The following is an 18,361-nucleotide window of genomic DNA, read 5'->3' on the forward strand; positions in this document are numbered from 1 at the left end:
CTGTTGTCATAACGGCCAGATACATAAAAAATTGCAAAGCATGGTTTATGTAATCTCACGACAGCGTGCGCTACTAAATATTACAAGACATTTACATGAGCGGAGAGCTCAAAATAATGAGTTTCAGTCATATGGAAGTTTGCAAATTACACAATTCGTTGCCCAACCTATAGCGCGCATTGAACTCCCAACCAATAGTAAAATTATAGATCAAGCTAAAAATAAGAATGAGATTTCTCTTCCATATAATATAGTCTGCTTCGCATTCAGAATTCATACAAGGGCGGAATTCCAAAGATGTGCTTCCTGTCAGCACAACGCAATGCTAAAGTGACACTATTTCACACTACCTTTCGTCGGTATATATATATATATATATATTACATTATCTATAAACGCTTATTAATAACTAAAATGTGACATTGAATTGAACAAATAATACAACATAAAAAATAATCCAACAATAAAGTGGACTTTAATATTGATGCCTTCTAATAAGATGAAATGTTTTGCTTATTGTTTTAATAAAGAAGTTATTAATTCTCATTAAAATATGTCATTTTTATTAGCGTTAGTTAGGTAGTGCAAATATGCTTTATAAAGAAATCGATAACCAAATAAGCACTTACCGGAATGACGATCCGGAAGACGACGATAATTTTCTTTGCAGACCATATTCACTCATAACACGCAATGTTGAATCGTTGGAAGTGACGGAAGTTGCAAGAGCAGGATGAGATGGCGATGATGATGAAGAAGAAGATGAGGATATTGATTTTATATCAGGTGATTTATTATCCGGCGACAGAAGTGACGACGAATTCTCCTGATAACAAAACTCCGAATCGTCCACCCGACCGGATGGATCAGACGCACTATCCATTGAGGTACACCTCGAGTCGGAACTGTAAGCGCTATCCGAACTTATATGAGGTCTCAAAAGCGGTTTTCCACCAGTGGTTGACGTTGTTGCACCCTCTAAGACGTCGTTGATATTCGTGCGTGTATCGTACTCAGATTTATTGCTCGTCGTAAAGTCTTTCTCATTTAATGACAATTCTTCCATATCTTGATCGAGGCTTGAATCGCTGACGATTAATGCTGGTATTGTGCAAGTCTGCGATTTTGATACTGAATCGTCGTCCTCCTTTTGTCGCTGTTCGTTAGCAGAAGGCGGTGGCACTGCGGACGAGTGTTTGCTATTCCTGATATTGCCGATAGGATCGCTCTGTTGTAAACGCCGTGGAGGCGTGTTTCCCATTTTGCCCCGTTCCGTACTTACGGTTTTGTCGATCGGACGCCTTTCTAAAGCTTCGAAACTGAGGTTTTCCGAACCACTAACTGTGGTCGCGTCACAACAGGATTGGTCTATTACGCCCGTTACGTTTGACGTAACTCGGTTTGCGCTGTGTGAATTGGTGTATGTGTGCGTGAGCCTGTTGTTAGATGTTAAGTCAACAGTCGGGGGCGCTTCATAACAAAGTGGGCTATCGATCTTTTTGTGCGTTCTATTTTGGGAAATATTTGCTTTGCATGAAATACTGTCTTCACACAAGGGCTGTGACGTATGAGTTTGTTCTTTTAATGTCGTTTTGTCATTTATTAACGTTCTTTCAATAAATAACGAGTTTTGTATTGGGCCGGGGGAGGTGTCAGTGGAATTTACGTTACAGGTCCCGCTGTTAGTTTTACAAATATGTCCACGCCCTTTTACGTTGTTCGATGGATTAGGCTGGCGCGGTCCGTTCCGGTTCACAGCGGGGTCAGGGACGTAAGGCCTCGGCGTTATACGGAAAACTCTATTTTTTCTCCTGAAATCCCGATCCGTCAAAACTGGGGATGATTGTGAAGTAATATTACATCGGCACTGCGATTTCCCGATAGTTGGCGAGAATAATATTCTCTCTTCGCTTTTACTAGTTCTATTTTCAGAACTGGTTGGTCCCGATCGCAGTATGCTGTTTATAGTGTTGTGATTTTCAATATGGACTCTTTTCCCTGCCAATCGATGTTCTTTTGTATATCCGATGTCACGTATATCTTTACTTGTCGAATCTGTTAATACATATAAATATAATAAGACTATGTTTTATTAATTCTGTGTGTACATCAGATCTTAGCAATAGATAACATGATATTAAATCGTTCTGTGATGTCAGAAAATATGGTAATTGGGATGAAGAAATGACGTGAATAGAGTGGAGAAATTTCTAATTCGCACAAAACATTTGCATACTTGCCAACATTTTTTATATCGCTGACGAGAAAAATAGCTTTAAAATTTTTGGCTGAAACTATTTTGAAGAGTAACTACTTCTTTGAGAACCAAACAACATAGATATCGTAACAAACAAAAATTTATTTTAAATTTCAAAACAACATCTTTGGGTCTGATTCCGGGTAATTGCCAAATGCACATTAAACAGAAAGCGCTAAGAAAATTCATCCCGTAAAAATATTCAGTAAATACAAAGTATCAATAAATCCTTTACAGCAGGGGTTCCCAAACCGCGGCCCGCGGGCCAAATCCGGCCCGCGTAACGATTTAAAATGGCCCGCCGAGCTTACGTGAAATAGTGTTCAACAGATTTTATTTCTACCTTTTTGCGATCCAGATACCGCTAATTTATGTCATTATCAGAGTTCAAGCACGTGTTTATCGTAATAATTCAATTATACCAGTATATAAAATATAGATACCGGTGTTAGGATTACAAAGGACAGTAATTTAGTTATCAGTCATATAGGAAAGCTTAGGGATGTCAGAAATCAAACGAAAACTAGACTCAGAAAATTGACGTTTCTTGAATAAATGGCAGTGTTCGTATTTCTCCATTGAAAAGTATCAAACTTCAGAGATTTGTCTACTTTGCCAACGAACTATTCCAGTTCTGAAGGAATACAACATTGAGCGCTATTATGAGTCAAACGAACATGTTTCAAAAAAATGTCAAATGAAAGTGAATCCACTTTTGGGCGCTACATTCTTCCGGCCCGCGAACATCTTTTCGATTCTAATTTTGGCCCGCGGCCATTGAGGTTTGGGAACCCCTGCTTTACAGCATTGAATTGCTATTTGAAAAATTGACATCCATCTATAGTAATAATTGTAGTAATATCATGATAAGTATGACTTCGTGTCTTAAGTTGCCGAAGACGGGAATTTCATATATGCTCGCAGATACTGAAATGGTCAGGAAGGTTTACAATATGAACTTTCCTTTATTTATTTTTTATATATTCTGCATTCTTCTTAAAATTATCTTCTGATATGCAATATGCATTATAATTCGTATGCCAAAATAGGCTGCAACATTGTACTTCTAGAAGTAAAACCTATATTACCTATTTGATACTGGACTGGAACTGAATAAAAAAATATACTCAATCATGATGCAAACTCTACACAAACTACCCAATCGGACATCGGGTAGCACAATGGGCATGGAATTCACAAACACTGACAGAAAAACCTTCAACACTACCAGCTAGTACAAACATATAGAAACGAATATGCCAGCTTTGGACAATGCTAAATATCTGCAGTAGATAATATTCAAGCTCTTTTGCTACTGTACGGACTAATAAAATAAATGCTTCCAGCTATTCTCTCGCGTTGTCCTTCATAAAAAATCTTTATCGGTAATAATAAGCAAGGCCAATTCGTCGATAAATTATAACGCAATTGAATGACGAGGACAAGTACAATCGATATGGCGACGTGTAAGTAACAAGAGTGAAACATAAGAATAAAACAGAAATAGAGTCCATAATGTATTTCAGTACGAGATTTACTCAATTGTATATCAAAAATGGCGAATTGTAGTTTGGAAGGTGCAACCGATTGAAACGGGCAGACAATTCAATCATCCACAAACAGCCCTTTAAGGCTGAGTGGATAATTGAAGCTAATAAGATGTCAATTTAAAAATATCTTTAATTAGCGTCTAATCTCCACAATTTAAATTATGTAGATAACTAGATTAGGAGGCATAAGTACAACAATTAAAACCAGGTGCTGATTCAAACATCTTTCCTTGTATTTTATATTATTAAGGTTTTTCCCATAGTGTGCTAAAAACAAGCTCATGTATGTAGAATTATGGATTGGGCCAACCTTGAATTTTAATAAATCATGGTGGAGTTTTCATGCCAGTCACACATCGTATCATGTTGACTAATATCCGCAAACTAATTGACTAGATTCAAATTTGACCTCCACTCTGCCTCGTAATAAACGTTTTTGTCAGTTTTAATTCAATCACTAGTTTTAGCGCAATTCACTCAAACAGTTTATAAATGTGCGATTTGTCTAAACTTATTGACTGTTTTCCTAGTGTTTTTAGCGGTAACGAACATAAATGCTTTATTGATGAAATCGAAACAGTACAATATCAGGAACGCAAAACTAGCACTATAACAATCCGGGAACATTCTCTTGCCTTCCCTAATAACTCATGTCAAAATGGCTAAACCTAATGAAAACAATACTCTGCATATTATTACACACGGATTTCTGATGTTTAGCGCTTGAAATATCGACGTTTTGAACGGGTGCACAGAGAAGAAAAACTGAATAAAAAATGAAGCGTGTCTAAGTATGCGCTGGCAATATTATACAATATATAAATGACATTAACTGAATTGAACCTATTCCTAATTCCGGGTCGACATTCTGTCAGCGAGTTCTACCTTCCCATTCTAACCGCCCTGGTAGTCGATACCTCGCTGTGTTACGCGCATAACAAACGATGCTTTTAATCCGAATTAGTCTATAAAGTGTGGTGACAGCGCTTAATAATAATGTATTGCCTGCCTCCATGATGAAATAACTAATGACCACGCAACACATACATACTTCCTGCACAGCATGCATTGCGCATCTCTATAGCGCGACGTAAATGACTGAAGTTTGAGTTGCACGCTGTTAACAACATAACTCACGAAACTGTTAACATCAGCTAGTGGAGCATTACCACAGTCCACAATGTGAAAAAAGCGGGGAAATCAAATAGGAATTACATAAAATCCTGCTGTGCGTAATCTGAAAACAATGATTCTGACTCTTACGATAGACCACAGATGAATCAAGCTTGGAAATATAAAACTATTTGTATGTAACTGGCGGTACCTGGTACCCATAACCACAACACTCGTTGTATGTTTGTACCAACTCAACTAACGTTTTCTCATGGGATAACTCATTTGTCAACGACATAATTGAATGGGTAAAGTCTAATTTTGGGCAGAAAGCGTTTGACGCATCAAAATGTAAATAGTAGGCGCATCACGTTAAAACAGCTTAGTTAACGGTCCATCTCTTGCTATTTTCGAATAAAATGCGTAAGTGTCAAAGTGCAATTCATCTATAGCAAAAGTATGGTTGCCAATTGCATTTCATTCAATGTGTCAACTAAGTTTGAGAACGTTGTACGTCAGATTTAAAATCTGAGTAAGCTATTGTTATTAATTGTTAATTGAAGACAATACCTTTATCAGGAGATCCTTTTGACAGTTTGTTGTTTGACTGTATTATGCAGGAGTCTGACGTATTCGCGATGGTGTGACGTTCCTTTACGTTAACTCGTGCGTTACTGTCACTTCGGATAACGGATACAGTGGCACAGTCATCACTTCCTTTTCCAACATACATAGGTTCGTCATATGTATGTACATCCATCTCTCCCATCGGTGATGACGTTTACGCACTTGCTCCACAATGCAGTGTTCTTTTTGAAATGTTAGTTGTCAGATGTAAGCGATCGCGCTGCGCTCCCTTTACCGAGATGATTTGGAATGAAATATATGTTTTCTTGTTGCTTCAAAAGTTTCATTTACCAGATAATCGTACATTGCAGTAGTACAGTCTGATTAGTTGTTCGACTTGTGCAATCTCCCGCAGTTTACGTAAAACTCAGAACGCTGGGGTAGGCTACCGTATATCATCGTCCGCCAGGTTTACTTGAGAATTTAAAGCTTTTGACAGGCAATCGATAGCGAAAGTGGTTTACCTCGCCTTATGCCTAGATTACCTCATTAAGATAGTGCTTGATCTGATGAATTATGTAAATATGAATTCGATAAGATATTAGCATAATGACGTCCATAAAGGTGTTGAATATTCTAGAAATCAGAAGAACATAAATAAATAGCCTCCACAAAAATAGATAATCCTAATTTCTGTGATTGGTAATAGTAAGAGTAATCATTAATTATTCGAATTTATCAGCCTATACCCTTAATTAACAAATTTTTAGAAGCTTCTACCTTATTGAATATGTTTGACTAATAGTCAGGCTTAATGGTAAAGATTTGAGGAAGCTGTGAAAAATGACAGTAGTATGCAAATTTTCACACTTACTTGGACTAAGGCTAAATGAAGACAATCAAAAAAGCCTTGATATGCATAAATATTCAAATTAACAAAACCAGATAAACCGCAAGCGGCTTCCTTGTCAGGCTTTCTCAAATAGATTCAAATTAGCATTATGAACAGGAATGTGTCTAAATTTGAAAATTCATGATTCATTCTGATTGAAAAATGCAGAATTGTACCAAAATGTGAAACGGATCAAGTTTAATATAAAATTCGTTTTTTCTTAAAATTCGTCTGAAAGTTATTTAAATTACCTAAATTAATGAAAATATCCATTGTCCTGTTTGAATGTCTCTTGACTCAATCTACAGCATAATAAGACTTTCACAGATAACCTAACACTGTTCATTTAGGAAAACAATCCATCATTAATAATATACTATAAGCTTATAAAATACAATAGACAAATAACCGGAATTTTTGCATCATGAAAATCCCATTGTGTATCACCAGTTCAAAAAGCATTATCTGCATTCCCCAAAGAAAGCATCACAGCATAAAAGTTTGAACCAAAATGTCAACTGCTTTATGAATGATGATTCAATCGCTCTAAATTACTTGACATTTAGTCATACGAGATTCTTTTGGTGGCTTAGTTATCTAGTCTAGAATGTTATGTATCGGGTCATAAATTAATGTGAATAATTGCAGTATGCTTTTTGGAATGGGTCGTGTACAAGCTCTCAATAGGCCCAGAATATATAAATAAAATAAAATTTAGCACATGTTTTATATGCAATATTGAATCAAAATGAAATTTGGGGTCTAAGCTTTGAAAATCTGTCACTTATAATTTGCAAAGAGCAATTATTAGTCATCAAACTGCAATCCGTATAAGTTTAGCAACAATATTTCAGACGAACTTAAATTTTACACAACCGCTATTTCAAACACGTCAAACTGTTTGCCCCAGTCTGTGCCAATTTAACCCATTTATTCACAGAATTACAGTTAAAAATATGAATCAATAAATGGTCTCAATCAATATTTGAGTGGCCTATTTCACTATATTGTCTGCATCCAGACAGTTGCTTTACAACTACATAAACACTAATATTCTACACACAGATTAATAGGTACGGTACCACTTTGGTATGAGATCTCACTTGCTTAATGTGATCTCAATCACATACCAAAGTGGTACCAATTCTGGTTTAATCCCATTCTCCTACAATTTAGTTCCTAACCCTAACTAAAATCACTGAGATCACACAACCGCTGAGATTGTATACTAAAGTAGAACCCTTTAAGGAAATGTCACTGTTCAGGTTGTTGCAATATAATAAATAGGTTTATTATTGTAGTATGCATCAAAAATTAATTAGATGATTCTTATGAAATTTGAGTTAAACCAAATGAGAGAAAATAACATAGGCCCACATTGGCAGCATTGCTACACCTGAAATGTGGATAGACTTTGCAAATATCCGCATGAAAAATGTATAGGTATATCACTATAAGCAGACATGAACATGCCCACAACTTGAATGCAAGCATATCTCATAAATGGTTCTTTACTTCAGACACAATACATCATTAATCCAGTCAGACACTGATGCAAAATTTAGAGCATTTAACAGTCAATAGACAGTGACAGACACATACATTCAATTAGCTTGAGGCTAAATATGTAGTAAATACAAAATCAACAATGATATATACTAAGAAACAATACTAAAAGCTAAAACTGATGTCTCATTGTAAATTCCAAATTCAATTTGTATCATGTTGATAAGCAACATAATGCAAAAGCCAAAATGCAATAAAATAATCAAGTAAACAAATCATAGTGAAGTTACCAAATCAGTCTCTCAAGTAACAAGCCAAAAAGACTATACTAAATATAATAATTTTCAATACAATGCAATTGACACATTGGAAGTTCATTTCAAAACTTTGGTTACATTAAGATCTCTAGTACACTTGCAACCTGACATGTCTAGACTGCTCTTAGACATGTTGTCAGTACCGCATTGAATTAATCATATCACTACGAACGAATTGGCACCAACTTTTAGTCAATAGCTATAAATCTCCTTTCTGTTCAATACTATTGTTCTCGGAGCTGGATATTTAAGATTAGAACCCGCTAAATACTGGTAACCTTATTACAAATAAATGCTTCATTTCCTTATTAATCATAGCTATACAGTGCACAATTCACTTTCAGACTTTGTAATACTTAACTAATATAGAATCTCAACGAAGCTATTTTACAATTTTGTTAGAAAATTATTCAACTATTCTGAATGGCTACAGTAATACCACAATTCTTCTGGTATGACCAATTTGCCCCGGGCCATAAACAAACCATATCTTCCGTTGTTATCAGCAAACTAATCATGTCTATTTTAGGTGCTTCATACTGGGCAATTTTAAGATTAAAACTCAATGCATTCTGAGATACCGTAATATTGCATCACTGCATTATCTTCATCCTCGACAGGGTACCAACAGCTTAACATGTAATAAATACTGCAAAAATATTGAATCAGGTTTCTAAAGATCTAGTGGGAGGGTACTAAGCCATCTTATCAACTTTCCTCTCTCTTGGGAATATATGTATATCCTAAGGAACGAAGTAAGGTGGCCATACTGCCATATAGATATTTAATCGACCTAAAATTCTGTAACAGAATATCACTGTATCATATGATTATTAATTTTAGTTTATAGTCTATACCAGTACATCACCAACTGTACTATAACTTTATAACTCTATGCTGGTAACTTTTCAACAACACTACACACCTTGACCTAATGTCTGAATGTTGTAACACCTTAATACTGAAATAAAGTAATGACCACACTGGCCACACCACCATCAGACCATCGACAGACAGACAGAATAAACTTAGTAACTGTCAGACTGTAATGACATAATGAAAGGGGAGAAAACAATTCATAATATTATTACTATCTCGTTATAAATTAGAAGTAAATTAGTTCTGTGGTCAATCAGTTTCCCAGCTGTTTATTGATTGATTTGTCATTCTCAACGGTACCGCATGCAATTATTCCGGTATTGATTACAAAACTTAAAATTACTTGAGTATAGTTGAGAATCCGTGGTCTAACGAGCATTCGACGTTGGCTTTGATAATATCAACACGATCAGATGGAAAATATCGTGAAAGTTCCCAAAATCGAAGTCCTTAAAATATTTCGGCACGTTGTGAATTTAACCAAACAACAAATCAGCTGATTGCTGGCAATTACGAAAATATACCGCTAGATGTCGCAAAGGCGACACAAACCAGTAGATCCGTTAAAAATAAAAAGGCGACCCAATCTCATCGTGAATATACCTGATAGTGATAGAAATTTTTGCAACAATGGTTCGTGATAATGACGATATCACTGAATTTAAAATTGCAGAAAACGAAATTAAAGTACCCCTGGCTGCAGATGATACAATAGTCTTTAATGATGGTTCATCTAAAAGCCTAGAAACTTTATTTCGAACAGCTGAAGTCTACGTGATTTTCTCCGGCGGTAGGACGTGAAATTTTCGAATGATCTGATGACAGAATACTGGTACTATAGTTTATCATTGGACTTTCGTGTCCATATATTTGAGCATTATTTAACCCGACCCGATCTCGGCGTGCGTGTTTTTATTTAATTAGAAGCTGACATTAGGCGTTTAGACTTTTGTGACTAACTGTGGTGATGGTGAGTCAACAATGGACGTTTACCCCACTATTGAACCCAAATGACTCTTCCTATTTTTAGGCTCACCATACGTAGACAGAATAATCATTGAATTATTTGATCCGTACTATAATTTCCGATACACAAGAAAACAAAAAAAAAAAAAAACTAACAAATAGCATGCAAAAAGATAATGTTTACAATAATGCGAGAAAATCTGTATGAGTGGCTTTTAAAATATCTACTGATGCGTCGCTTTTCGTACGTGGAAACAGAGATTTTCTAAAAAATGTTGAAGATTTTATTGCTTCGTTTATTGGGCTCGGCTGAAATGTTTTTCGTACTTTGTTCATTGCATATTATTTATTACTCATAATTGGCTACTCAATAGATCTTATTCATTAAAAACCCATCCTACGCGCAAAAAGAAAGGCATTTTTTGTAATTTGCTAGATAACTTTCATCGTAGACTCGGGCAGTTTTGAGGGTAGAATATTTTTTACATCTTTTTTGATATTTTTATATGATAAACATGGTTAAGATTTTTGATAATCGTTCATTAAAATTTTAACTTAGCAAGTACAGCAGTTACTTTATAAAAAAAATTGTAAATCAATAACGAATCAGTAGAAGTCAGCTCGGGTATTCAAACATGTGATGATTGAAGTGAGAAAAAAAATTTGAAGTCACGTTCAGCATATTCCATTAAACAACAATGGAAAAGGTACATTGGAATCAGTCAAGCTTCAAATGCTAATGGCATTATTGAAAAGAAAAAAAGAATATGAAAAATGAAGACTGAAGTTTCCATCTGAGACATTGGAAGACGCCAAAACCTTATAGACTTGATAGTGTGGAAAGCCTTCCCACAATGCAGTAATAATGAAACATATATTTATTATAAATTTATACAGGCTTTAAGTTGAACTATATGTTAAATTAAAATATCTATCTTTGCTAATAAATGCCGAAAACCATTTATTTCAATCTGCTGAGTGATTAGTGCCAGAAATTTGCTGTAGGGACCATCACCAGGGATGGATTTACCTAGATAGGCTGAAACCTAGGGCCTCGAAATTCGGTTTCGAAGTTTGTAATTATTTTGAAAACTTGGCAAGTTTAAGCCCTACGAAAAGTATATATATATATATATCAAACTTTTCGGAGTAGAAAATTCTGTACACCCCTGGTTTCAAACACGTTGTAAACAGCCATTATTGCGTAAGGGAAGTTATTATGCGCATTCTGCTGGAAGTTGCTATGTTAAAGTATGGCTGTAGCGGTTGTTTGATCAAAGAAATTGAAAGCAAAACTATCTCAAGGAAATTTTTATTCTTTTAATGGAAAATTCGCACCCTGAATGGGGAGAATGAAAAGTTTAATGCACTCATATTTTTAAATTTTAAGCAATGACATGTGATGTTGTTTAGAGAAAAATTCTGAGCTATAAAATATGAAGGTGCCTCTCATGGTCTAAATCCAGCCCCTAACATCACCAATTTTGGGATAGGTGCATGTTGTCAACATATAAACTGAGGTAGACCATTGGATTTTGAAAGGTGCACCAGAAATGTACATAGTTACATGGAATTCATAAAATATATAACATCCAATAAAAGCCAAAATAGGTTTTTCGTTGAACGCCAGTCGTGGTCCCGGTAACGGTATTCCAGTATTATGTTATCACAGCGCATATCCCACAGAGCACGGCGCGTTGGCAGAATCTCATGGTATAGTGAGAATGACGTCATCGGAAACACCGCGCTCATTAAAATTTTAGAAAACGATTATCAAAAATCTTGACCATGTTTATCATGCTAAAAATATCAGAAAAGATGTAAAATACATTCGATTCTCAAAATTGCTCACGTATATATACAATAGAAGATATCTAGAAAATTAGAAAAAATGCAAATTTTTGCTTTGGTGATCACATTCCCCATAAGAGCTAATGTTTAAATTGTTTTGTTTACATCACTTCACTTTTTGCGCGTAGGATGGGTTTTTGATGAATAAGGTCTATTGCTAATTGCGAACGATCTTTCTCAAAGTTGAAACAGATAAAAACATATTTAATGTCTCCGATGTCAAATCAGGGCCTGTCAAGTTTATCTTTGATCAGCATCGAAAAGAAATTCCTGACCAACGAGGTGAAAGAGCCTGATGTTCAGACATTTGTTGCCAGCAAAGTAGCGATTGGACATGTTTTTTGCTAAATGTGTTTGATTTTGTAAATATAAGTTTGTTTCCATCTTACTCGGCCTTAAGTTTATTCATTCTCATGCATAACAATATCTATAATTTGTTCTTTCCAAGAATTATTTTTGAAGTTAGTTATAAGGGGCAGCGTTATCAAAACTCGCCCCTGCCTGCGGACCACCCTGCTTTAACTTATTCAAAATTGCAGTCAATTGGTCGAGTAGTTAGCGTAAAACAACAATCTCGAAAAAGGGGTCAGAAAAAACATTGAAAAAAAAATAATGTTTCGTTTGTGAGACACATTTTGGTTACACCACTGAGAATAGACGTATACCTTGACCGACGTTTGGTCTACAATGACCAACGGCGATATGCGTGTTACTGAACAGCATTCTGCTCTAGCGAGACTCATTTTTCAAATAAAAATTATTTATAGTAAATTTATTCAGCAATGCAAAATTGATTTTAAATAATAAATAATTACACATAATAGTACGATTTATAATTAAATTCAAAAGCGAAAAATTAAGTTCCAAAGTATTAAATTTTACAAAATAAATGAATGCCGCATAAGTGTCTCATCTCTATCATGCCACCACCTTATCGATGATATCTACACCTGTGATCGCACCACACCCGATGATGCTGTCTCTGACATGGTTTTACTTTATAACGCATGCCTATTTTTCAAAATCACCAATCGTTTACTTCAGTGCGAAGGGGATTGATCAAGGCCGTTCCCGCGGAATTCAGCCTAGGACTGTTTTCTGAGTAGAATTGCCTGAACCATCTTCTATGCTTAACAATCGACGATTCTTCCTTCACCAACAAAGGTTTCAAAAGATATTTCTTGTTGTTCCAAACCATAATGTCGCGTTCAATCTAGATAATAAAACAGAAATTACACATCGTATTCGACATATATTGGTGATATCAATGAAGTAAAATATCTCAGGCTATGACCAGATTTTCCAACCATCAATAATGTACTATATACTATTTTGATGAGGGAATCGGTGATACTTGGTGCGGTAAGAATCTCGCTTGGCAAGTGCCCGTTTATTGCCTCAAAGAAAACAAAGGGATAGTATAACAGTCCGTACCTGAGTTGCTTCAAGATATAGAAAGGATTTCGCGATGAACATTGGAACGAGTGGTTCAACATAAAAGGTATGCGAGAGTCTCTGTAGAAGGGGTTCCGTAGGCGTTATAGTCTGAATCAAAACTCCTCGAAAGTATGGGGTATTGATGTGAATATGGACGTTTCCAGGCCCGATCTGTAAAACAAAAATAGTCCACAATTAATCAAATTGTTTGGATCAAAATATTTAATCAGTGATTATGACAGGAGCATAATATTTAATGGCAGAAATTGATGTAGATAAAAATAAATTAATATAAAATCAAATCTCTAAATTTATGCTAAATAGAGATAGCTTACCTGTTCGATATGGAAGAACATTTTCTTTAGCGGGATCCGTATTCCAAATAATTTAAAGTGTGTAGCATCACTGATTTCCATCGTCGATATGTGTTGATACTCTGGATCATCGGGAGTTCTCCAAGCCGCCTGAAGCAAATCATTAAAGTTGAACGAAAATATATGTACACGATTATGTGATTATCATTTAACTTTAGTTCAACTGATTTACGTTTTTTTACGGTATATTTGAATTTGGAAGTCGGAGAAAGTAAAAAGAGTTTGATTAGCAAAAATTTAGTTTATCCCAATATAATATGAGAATTGATGATGTTTTCAAATATTTTAATTCTTTAAATAGTTAAATTAGTTCAATTCACGTTGATGGTGAGCTACTTAAAACACCATCAACAATGCTGCTATATATCATACTATATTATATTATAAATGTATTTACAGACATAAAAAAATGAGGGGGGTTGACAGCAATTTTCAACCACGAACAACATTCAGAAATAATATTGGTATCTTAAAATTAGAATTGACATCATATCTCACTTCAATATCGTGTCTCAAGAAATTCCACACCGGTCCATACGTATTTTCAACATCTCGTCCAATAATTGGTTTATGCAAATGTTGTAAATGTGCGACGTCTGCGGCATTTTCTGGAATTTCCTGTCAATTTAAATTTTGAAGGGTAAGTATTATTACTAAGCATATTTAATAACGAATAGAGACGTGGGTGGTTACTCCAGACCATATTGTGATGCAAATAAGTTATCATTTTTCGTATCGCAAGACAGCTGTGTTGTGTTTGGCTAGGTTGGGGCCGTTTAGTTGGAATGAATTTCACCAGAGGGTGAATACATATGTTTACAAAGATTCTTCTGGTTCTGTGTCAATTTGATTGATTGATATAGAAAGTCTTCGATCTTACTTGCATTACAAAAAAATCCCCATGCTGCAATAAGAATAACGGATGTTGTAAACCGCACAAAAAATAGGTTGAATATTGTGTTTCGTGCCCATGTGTCATAAAAGAACACACGCGGCACGTGATTGAAAAACCGTACACCAACACTTATAATAACAAAATTACATCGATTTTCTATACCTGTACGTGAGAATTCACAATGTGCTCTGTGCGTCCTACGTATTTGAGACGTTGTAGATTAGATAATTTTGTCAATTTCCAAGATGGCTCCTTCCCGTCACAATCATACCAGACGTATATTATATTGTTTATTTCACAGACCGGCCATTTTCGTACAGACACAAAATTAGGAACTGAAACAAAAACAAACGGATTCCAAGTGGAAAGAAATAGTGGTAAAGCAGATGGAGTGCCACGAAAGAAAATTAATTTATTTTATAGTTCATTCAAAAACTAAATCAATGAGAAGATGAGAAATTTTTTGCTGGACGATTTTAGAAGCCACCATTCTCAATTATTACGCAATTATTACTCGAAGTCGTATAATGTATTAGGCCAAGTGCTTGTACTGATTTGCAGCGATTCAACTAATCCGTCACATAAATACCACACACTTTGTATGAGATTTTTAATACTTTGGATTGTATTCCAGTTGTTATTAAAATACAACTATATTGAAATTACCTTTAGTTGTATATGGAATGTCAACCAGTTTTCCGGTTTCTCCACTGAATGTCCATCCATGAAACGGACATTGCAAGCAATCAGAGCCAAACACTCTTCCACCAGTCGCCATATTTGCTCCCATATGCGGACAATGAGCGTCAAGAACACGAACGACGCCTTTCTTATTACGAAATACTGCAAGATGTTCCCCTGTGTAAAATGATTGGTAAACCCATTTGAGTTGTGAATAACAACATTTCATAATCAGCAAGTTGTATATTCTATGGACATGCATATCCTATATTTGGAGCATATTGTTTAAAAGCTATGACTTCAATTATATCACTTACCTAGTGCAAACATGCTCTTGAGTTGACCTTTCTTCAGCATATTAGAGTCAATTAATCTGAACCAACCGTTTGGGTAGACTGGGGGCGTTTCTCCAACGAGTCTGATAAAATAAGGTATTTTTTAATATAAGTAGTTTTGCAAAATGGCGTGTATAGAATGGGCTAAAAGGGCTTACTTATTATTTGTTGGTATTTTTTTTTTTGTAAAATCAATTACAAAATCGATAAGAGCACAATAGTGTGTCGCAATCTGTGGCAATTAGGCATGTCAATGTTCTTATCATAGATATTGTAAAATAAAGGTTGCAATTCATTTCTATTTCGAATAATTTAGATGGATGTATACAACATTCAAATGGGAAAATATGCAACATTTTAAAACAACGATAATATAACTTTCAAATGATTTGATTTACTTGAAAACATATTGTTATATAAATATACCGAATTGTTATATTTCAGATTTTATTCAAAGTAACCTCTTTGTATATTTTTTACGGCAAACATAATGTTCTTTGAATTTAAAACACGTGTTTGGAAGTTTGATTGTAACGGCGAAACTGCAAGCCCACGCTTACCTTTGTCTTCGAGTAATATTGACTGTCTTGTGCTTTGATATGCGTTTGTCATGATGAACAAAACCAATGCTTCCAACATCGTAAAATACATCTATCGGTGAAAATAATATTGTCCATACTTGATATGAGATGAATAATATTGTCGCCAATAAGAGAATATTGATAAATATAAGAAGGTTGACTGGAAGGATGGAACTGTGTATAAAAAAAACATAAGCGTTTCAGGAATCCCATCACATAATTATCGACACATTTAAAATATTAAATGTGATTATTTAAACCTAATAAAAATTCAGCAGAAGCCATTTACGACTGCCATTACTAGTCTTTTAGTGAATTGGTATTATTAAAGAAACCTATCTCCATGGTTCAGATTACTGCAATTTTGAGGTTTATTAATAAATTCTCAAAATTGTTCGCTTGTCGATCGAAACGGAATATTCGCGACGTTATCGTTCAAACACTTTGGTTCGACAGTGGAGTCATTTAGCTAAGCGCCAGCAACCAGTCCTCCACAGAATAGATTTTTCTATTTTCTGGAAATCACGTGGCATGCCCATTATGCGATAGGTCACGGACTTGCTTTCTCCCAATTCACTCGCTTCTATATTTCAACAATTTTAATGTTTTGATGTATAGGTCATCGATCTTGCTTGTATTACATAAAATAATACCATTCTCCAAACATATGGCAATAAGTATATCGGAATCGGATGTTGTTTACACCAAAGGTTTAATATTTCGTCTTGTGTCCGAGGATGAACCCAAACACACACGAGAACCCGGAGTTAGTTCACTCTTACTACTGTGGAATTTATTCGCACCAGAACACCAAATGAATAATGTGCAATAAGTAATTATTCTCCTTACCCCATTGCGTTTTGTGACAGGGAAATGCCGTTGATTTATCAAATAAAAAATAAATATTAATCATAATTGATCACACCAAATCACCGAAATCGGCGAGGGAATGCTTCTGTGACTCAAAATTGACCGGCGTTAGACATAAACAAATATTTTTCTGTCTGGGCGAGGTAGATGTCATGAGATTTATAATTTTGTTCAAGATTAAGAAGCATTTTACAATTATTGCGTCAGATCATTTTAATGATTGTCAGCACCATTGAGGACTTCGATCAAATCGAGGAAGTATTTTTACACAGATTTTATTGAAACGTGACAATTTTTAACATCATTCCAAAATTGTAAATAAAAACAAGATTGTGAAATTTTTATTTTTGGAACTGTGAGACAATTTCTCATAAAAAAATCTACTTCTACATCATTTGGATAACCCACCTTATGTTTCCACCAAAACACGAACTTATTGCGTCAATTGCGTAAGAAGACGATGCCAAACGTAACGCTTCTAATCCGACGTGTTGCATCATTGAGCGTGACGAAATGTTGGTAATTTCTCCCGTTGAATTAGTCGAAGTCATCGCTTTATCTGTTTACGAGTACGTTCAACTTGGTGTTTGAATTTTCATTCAAGTGTAGACTATTTTTTAAAGTACGCTGGTTTATAGCTGGATAATCTAACAATAAAGAAAGTATTAACTTACAACCGAATCGTTATAAAAATGAATCAGTATGATGATTCAACTGACAGTTAAATTCTAACTAATACTTGACTTGTGAGGGTGATATACTTACATGGCAAAATAATTATCCAATACCAACACTTATTTGCTCTTAGTAGCCTACGTAACTTCAGATGTAAACTCTGTTGGGGCGGAATATCTAACCTAAAAAGTACTCCATTGCCCACGAGATCAAATAAGCTGCTCATAATAGGCCAATAAACGTTCTATTTATTTGAAATCTGATAGGGTGGTGAAACGTAAACCAACGCTTTCGTGAAACGATTGAGATATATTTAAATTCAGATTGTTTTATGTCGGCGATTTGCATATTTTATTTAGGTGAAAGGATTTTTTTTTCGTGTCGTTAAATAGAATGAAAGTACTTCTTTAGTAAGAACAACAAAATCGAAACTTCTTAAATTACCAGGGTGATAAATTATACCGAATTACTAATGTTGCGCCAGGCATATCTTCCGAGCAATTCACCAGATTTCTGGTGATTCCAACCACCTTTTCTCGCAGATCTATATCTTTCCAAACCCGGTGCTTGAAATTTGTCATGTAATGAAAGTCACTGGTAAAACATGCTGTGGAT

The 18,361-nt window shown here is 35.1% G+C and overlaps 2 protein-coding genes across 2 annotated transcripts in view; both read right to left on the reverse strand.

The window, feature by feature from the left end:
* Positions 1-6,135, reverse strand: part of LOC120327083 (uncharacterized) — a 36,503-nt gene extending 30,368 nt beyond the window's left edge. Inside the window, exons 1-2 of the mRNA XM_039393475.2 lie at positions 5,491-6,135; positions 630-2,055 (exon numbers count right to left, since the gene is read on the reverse strand). Of these exons, the coding sequence (XP_039249409.2) occupies positions 630-2,055; positions 5,491-5,689 (1,625 nt within the window). The 5' untranslated portion in view covers positions 5,690-6,135. The remainder of the gene's footprint in view (positions 1-629; positions 2,056-5,490) is intronic.
* Positions 6,136-12,642: 6,507 nt separating this feature from the next.
* On the reverse strand, positions 12,643-17,839 carry LOC120327085 (cholesterol 7-desaturase nvd 2-like). The gene is made up of 9 exons (XM_039393480.2): positions 17,480-17,839; positions 16,181-16,375; positions 15,603-15,703; positions 15,271-15,462; positions 14,767-14,939; positions 14,208-14,327; positions 13,671-13,799; positions 13,333-13,506; positions 12,643-13,111 (listed from the first exon to the last, which is right to left on the reverse strand). The coding sequence occupies exons 1-9, from the start codon at positions 17,620-17,622 to the stop codon at positions 12,923-12,925; spliced, it is 1,416 nt and encodes a 471-aa protein (XP_039249414.2). The 5' UTR covers positions 17,623-17,839; the 3' UTR covers positions 12,643-12,922.
* Positions 17,840-18,361: the final 522 nt, after the last annotated feature.

This window comes from Styela clava, chromosome 4 (genome assembly GCF_964204865.1).
Source record: "Styela clava chromosome 4, kaStyClav1.hap1.2, whole genome shotgun sequence".
In the NCBI taxonomy this organism is placed as follows: domain Eukaryota; kingdom Metazoa; phylum Chordata; class Ascidiacea; order Stolidobranchia; family Styelidae; genus Styela; species Styela clava.